Source organism: Armigeres subalbatus, chromosome 3 (assembly GCF_024139115.2).
Source record: "Armigeres subalbatus isolate Guangzhou_Male chromosome 3, GZ_Asu_2, whole genome shotgun sequence".
Lineage (NCBI taxonomy): Eukaryota > Metazoa > Arthropoda > Insecta > Diptera > Culicidae > Armigeres > Armigeres subalbatus.
Genome location: NC_085141.1, coordinates 167236610 through 167242516, shown reverse-complemented (window position 1 = coordinate 167242516; position 5907 = coordinate 167236610). Strand labels below are relative to the sequence as shown.

General features: G+C 36.0%; 1 protein-coding gene across 1 annotated transcript; it reads right to left on the bottom strand.

The window, feature by feature from the left end:
• Positions 1-4506: 4506 nt before the first annotated feature.
• On the bottom strand, positions 4507-5598 carry LOC134227887 (protein spaetzle-like). The gene is made up of 2 exons (XM_062709583.1): positions 5476-5598; positions 4507-5349 (listed from the first exon to the last, which is right to left on the bottom strand). The coding sequence occupies exon 2, from the start codon at positions 5335-5337 to the stop codon at positions 4600-4602; it is 738 nt and encodes a 245-aa protein (XP_062565567.1). The 5' UTR covers positions 5338-5349; positions 5476-5598; the 3' UTR covers positions 4507-4599.
• Between the last annotated feature and the right edge of the window lie 309 nt (positions 5599-5907).

Below are 5907 nucleotides of genomic sequence, written 5' to 3'. Positions count from 1 at the left end.
AGTCCTACGTCCACTTAGCGGTTATGTCACAGACATTACCCACTGTTCGTTTTGTGTTGTAGTTTAGAGTTTAGAGTCTTAGATGACTCCTAAGTCTCTTACTCTTTTAGATTTTTCCACATTTTGATTTCCTAATGCGACTGAAATGTTTGGTGTTGTTCTTTTTCTGCTAAATGACATCAAGTTGCATTTTTTTCACATTCAGTTCTAATAGGCTTTTCTTGCACCATAAATTAATACTTTAATGTTTTTTAGAATTTAGGAAATGTTGTTTACATACAAGATAAAAAGAAGAGGGCCCAAATGAGAACCTTGAATGGGCCCGGAGTAATTTGAATTGGTTTTGATTTGTGACAAATAAATTTAATAATTTGTTGGCGGTGAGTTGTATGACTCTAGCCATTTCAGGAGACCTGGCTCAATCCCATTTTTTTTGTAATTTGAAAAGCAGCATCGGTATATCAATGCGATCAAATGCCTTACTAAAGTCTATATATAGAGCTTCTACAAGGTTGCCGTTATCCATTGCATTCAATTAATAGTCCACAAATTGAGGCAAATATGTTGAGGTCGAGCGACCTTCAAAAAGCCGTGTTGCGTATCAGTAATTGTATTTTCAATTTGCAAAAATAGCTTTTCATTGACAATTGCTTCGAAAAGTTCACGTAATTAAAAAAGTTCGTTGAACAGGACTTCATTTCAAGCTCAGTTTTTGAATTATATTCTTCAAGTGCATTACTGATGGCTAGATTCAGTTGGTCGCAAATTTCCAAATATTTTGCCAAGTTTTGATCACTTTCTTCTATCTTGTAAATTTTATGTGCTTTTCGCTTGCGATTTTTTAAATTTTTTATTTGGCTGTTGTACCAGATTGGACTTTTTGTATTTCTTTGTCTTCGTATTTTCTTTAGTGGAATTTCTTGTTTTATTATTTGTTGCAAAGTTTCATTAAAAGTGTAAGCAGCAGTTTCGATATTTCCTCCATTCCTTATAATTGACTGCCATTTAATACTATTTAATCTTAGTTTAATTGTTTCATATTCTGCTAAATGGTATTCAAAGACTTCCACGTACTCAAAGTCGTTGGGGTTTTGGTGGGCGTGAATGATGAGAGAATATTCGATTGCTGTGTGAAACGCTTCATTTTTCCACGATGGATTCAATGATTCAGTCACACAGAAATCTTCATATATGTTAGTTAATAAAAAGTCTAAATAGCGTTGTTGTCTGTTAGATACGGTATATACGGATCATGCAAACCCAATTTTCGTAAATATGGGATTTTCAAGATACTCCGAAATATTTTTGAGTTTCGTTCATGCTAACTTCCACATCAAGACTTTCGCAATATTCTCATCATCGGCATTTTCCCAATCCGGTGTAATAAGCACATGATCCTAATTTCCATGAATATAAGATCTAATGTTCAAGGTGCTCCAAATTAATCATGAGTCAAGATGCACACTGCCACTGTGGTTAACCTGAGATTTGTTCTCCGTATTCGGACTTGGATGATCAAGTAGTTCAATCGTTACGGTTTCCAGGACGTTTTGGTGAACCTAAAAGGTCTGTAGTAGCTTATATGAATAATGATTGAAGTCATATCAACTCAATGAACCTAGGGGGATATTATATCATACATCATTCGTAACTTGGTTCATTGGATAGATCACAAAAGGGTCTATAACACAGCCGATCCTCTATTCGAAGAATATCAAATCATGGACGGACTATTGTAGCTTGTGAAAAAAATTAATGAAATCGTATCGGCACAATGAACCTGCTGTAATGTTTAGCGCTAAACGGATACATCGTTCAGGACTTGGTTGATCGGGTAGATCGCATGTTTTGAACTCCAGGACATTTTGGAGAACCAAAAAGGTCTGTAGTAGCTTGTAAACATAATTAGTGAAACTCTTTCGGCTCAATGGACCTGCTGGGATGTTTAGCAGTGCACGGATACAACGTTCAGGCCTTGGTTGATCCGGTAGATCGTATGTTCTGAACTCCAGGCCATTTTGGAGACCCTGAAATAGGTTACGTTAATTCTTATGATCACATAGACATTTTTGGACATACTGTCAGCTTTGGACATTTTATTTCCAGCGATATTTTCTGATTCATCCGAGGATATGTACTCCAGAATAGTTTGGACGGCCTAGGACATCCGAAAAAAATATTTCAACACCTTTTTAGTTCTTTCTATAGTATTTTTGGCAGGATCGAGCGAAAAAAACAAAATCTGTACGTTAAATAAACATAAAAAAGTCGTCCTGAAAGGGTTAAAAAAAACTTTATCCAACATCGGTTATGTCAAATGACCATCACTTTTGAAGCTATTCACCATTATGCCAAATGACATATCGGTCGACTGTTTATGATGTCCTTTTTGGGGATTTAATTCTAGTTTTTGAAAAGCGTTGCAGTCTGGTTTTTGAATGGCGTTTCGGTCTAGTTTTCCATTCAAAAACCAGACTGAAATGCCAAATAAATCACCGAAATCTACTAACACACTGCAACATCTACAACTCAAAGCAGGTGGAAAAAAGTTTCATTCTTAATGATCCCTTCAGTAATGTAATGCGAACTTCCTCATATTTGAACATGGTGCAATGTTGCGCTGTTCAGTGTCCGGTACTAGGAGACAGTTTTTAAAGCCGTTACAGCTCTCACCAGAATTCATCATCAAAATTCATTGTCTGAAAACGTGCTCAAATGTCCTAATATATATTAGTATTCTTTTTAGCATTTCCTCAGTTATTAATTGAAAGCTTTTCTATGCTCGCTCCCCATTGCACGAATATGTATCTTGTGTGGCAAGTACAAGGATACACTATGCCCAAAAAACAAATCTTGGAACTATTGTATAAAATCTTGAAATGTACAAGATTCAAAATTGTCAATCTTTCAAAATTGTGAGATTTTGATACAATGCATTGCAATGTTTGCATTGAAATCTTCCGAAACTGTTTTTGCCAAAGTTCTTGTGCAGAACTGTATTAAAATCTGCCATCTGGATGGGTGTAAAAACAACTATTCAACTAGATAAATTTATCCTCATTTTGAAAATGCACCTAATTCGTTTCTGAAGAAAATTTTATCGCTCACAACTTTAAATTAATTTGCTCTCTGAAGAAAATTTATGTTATCCAATAGGTAAGTTAATACATAGAACTAGAACTGGAATTCAGTGTTTTGACAGATAAATCATAATAATTGTCACTATAATAATAGTTAAGGTGATGAATTAACTATTTTGGTTTCTGAAAAAAATTACCACCATTGCAAAGTGGATAAAAATTGGGAAAAATATCATACACATGTATTGCTATAAAACTATTGACGCAACCGATTTATTCATGGTATATTTAAGATAAATTTAAAACAGTTTCCTGAGGAAATGCTTTCTTAGGTTAAAAACAAAACCCTTCATAACATTTGGTATATATCTTATATTGCGCCTAGAGTATGCCACCAACTGTTATAGATGTTCATTGAATTGTATAAAATAATAATACATGTATGTTGTGTAACGTAAGATTGTTGAGATGCTAGTAAAGTATGTGAATAACCCCACGCATGTGCTTTGCTTAAAACATATCTAAATTTCAAATTTAAATTTTTTATTGTACCTACTTTCTATTGAGGTAAAATGCACGTACAATCGAGATACACTGGATTTTGTTTTTACGCGATTTACATTTTCTCAATTTCCCACTCATCCTAAATGTTTAACGTATATTAATTATCATGTGATTTTTCTTTGATTTATTCTGGATTTGTTTGGTGGCAAATTGAAGTCACACGATCAAAAATACGAGCGAAAAAAAATCGTGTAAAAACAAAATCCTGTGTATGTCTATATTTGAAACAGTTTTAGTTGAGGTACCACTAATCTTAGACTATTTTATATCACATCATATTTTTAGCATATCAGATAAATGGATAGACTTAAGACGAGCTCGGTGGTCTAGTGGCTACCGCTTCTGCCTTATAAGCAGGAGGTCGTGGGTTCAATTCCTGGCTCGTCCCTTTCCTACTTTGTATTTCTATCTCAGTGCTTTCTGTGTTTCACGTTATACCAAAACGATTTCAACTGTTATAACCCTTCCACACAATCCCAAAACCACCCGTGGCACCTATGAGAGGTCGTAGACTTCTCTGCATCTTTCTTAAGTAGGTGTCCAACAAACCATCCTTCCCCTTCCTCAGCATTTGCAAGGATGTGGCCAGGACAGATCTCGACTACTGGAGAGTACATTGCTTCCATCTAAGAGTTAGTGATTAGTCCCAAATCAATATCTGTGGTAACGGATGAAAGTGATGCTACTCTCATACAATAGTCTTGGCTTGTACCACCTACGAATTTGTGCGAACTGCTAAATGCTAATGCTAATGCTAATCAGATAAATGGATAGACTTTTTAAAATACAAACATCACGATCAGTTTTTTTTATTTTCTGAATTTATGGATTTTTGTAATAAATAATTAATCAGTCAACAAATTTTTCATTTATATTTATTAAAACATTCCAACACAGTTATATACAGAATTTTAACAACCTTCAAACATTTTTTCACGCATCGTGAATTACTTATTCATAAATGTAACCTTTGTAACGGTTTTATGACGCACTTACAGCAGGATGGTAATCGAAATGATTCTTTGTAAGGTTGCTTGGTCAATGCGTCGAAAGCTAATAAAGTCCTGTAATGATACAATTGCTTGCATTCTGTCGAGTACAACGATACGAGGTGCTCTAGTTTATGGCAAGCCTTGCCAGGGTTTCTGCACGTTTCTATTCGCACTCCCTGCATATAGCTCGGAGTATTTACTATCATCACCAGCTTGTTATGAATTGTATATCCACTCTGAGGGTGCACTAATTTTTCAATGCTCGTGCAAAGAAACTCATCATCGGATGTGTCAAACCGCTTCTCCAAAGTATCGTCGTTGTCTATCACCACGTCGTCACCAAACACTTCAGCAAAACGATACTCCTGTCGAGCGATGATGTCATTCACCAACTGCTGCGGATAGTCTATTACATTGGTACAGATAGGGTAATCAGGATTGCAGTCTTCCGTCTTATCTATCCGCGATTCTACATCACTAACGAACATGAAGTCGTAGTTGACTTCGGGTGGTGTGGCAACTGTGCTGCTCCCTGGAGAGCTGTTTTGTTGGTTGGTATTTCCAACCAACGTATTGCCGAATCCTTGCTTTGCATTGGCGAACCGTGGTAATACTTTTTGGTCTTTTGATCTCACTAACGGCCAGAATCCAAATGAATACGATGGTGTCACTAAGAGCACTAACAGCACTAATGCAAACATTGCCACTGAATGCTGCAAATTATATTTATAAGTGAGGACAAATCTCTAAAAAAACACTCCACCAATACTAGTTTCGGTAGGATTACTACGTGATACGAATGCCACTGAACATTTTAGCAAACATAATATAGAACGTACCGGGTAGATAGACAGAAAAAACGTATACCGCCGCCGGTGTCTTGATTCGGCAGAGGTGCGAACAAAATATTGCTACCCACTTGTAGCGCAGCATCATTACCTGTTGTTGCAATAATTCAACGCTCATTTCAGATCGAGTCAAGTGAATCCTCATAAATCTCCTACGTTGTACGAGAATAGGTAGCTTGAGCAAATTTAGAACAGTCGAAATACTTTTGCCTGTGGGTGCACCTTCCACCAGTGCTGCCATTATTATTGCAAGAACTAGTGCTAAAATGCACAGACTGTGGTTTTCGGATAGGTTATATAACGTCTCAGAGTGTTGAGATGATTTTTTATTTTTATAGATCCGATTTGAAATTAGTTTATGAAACTGTTCATGCTGGGTCCTACCACCGATCAGTAATAAGAAAATTATAACGAATATCGTCA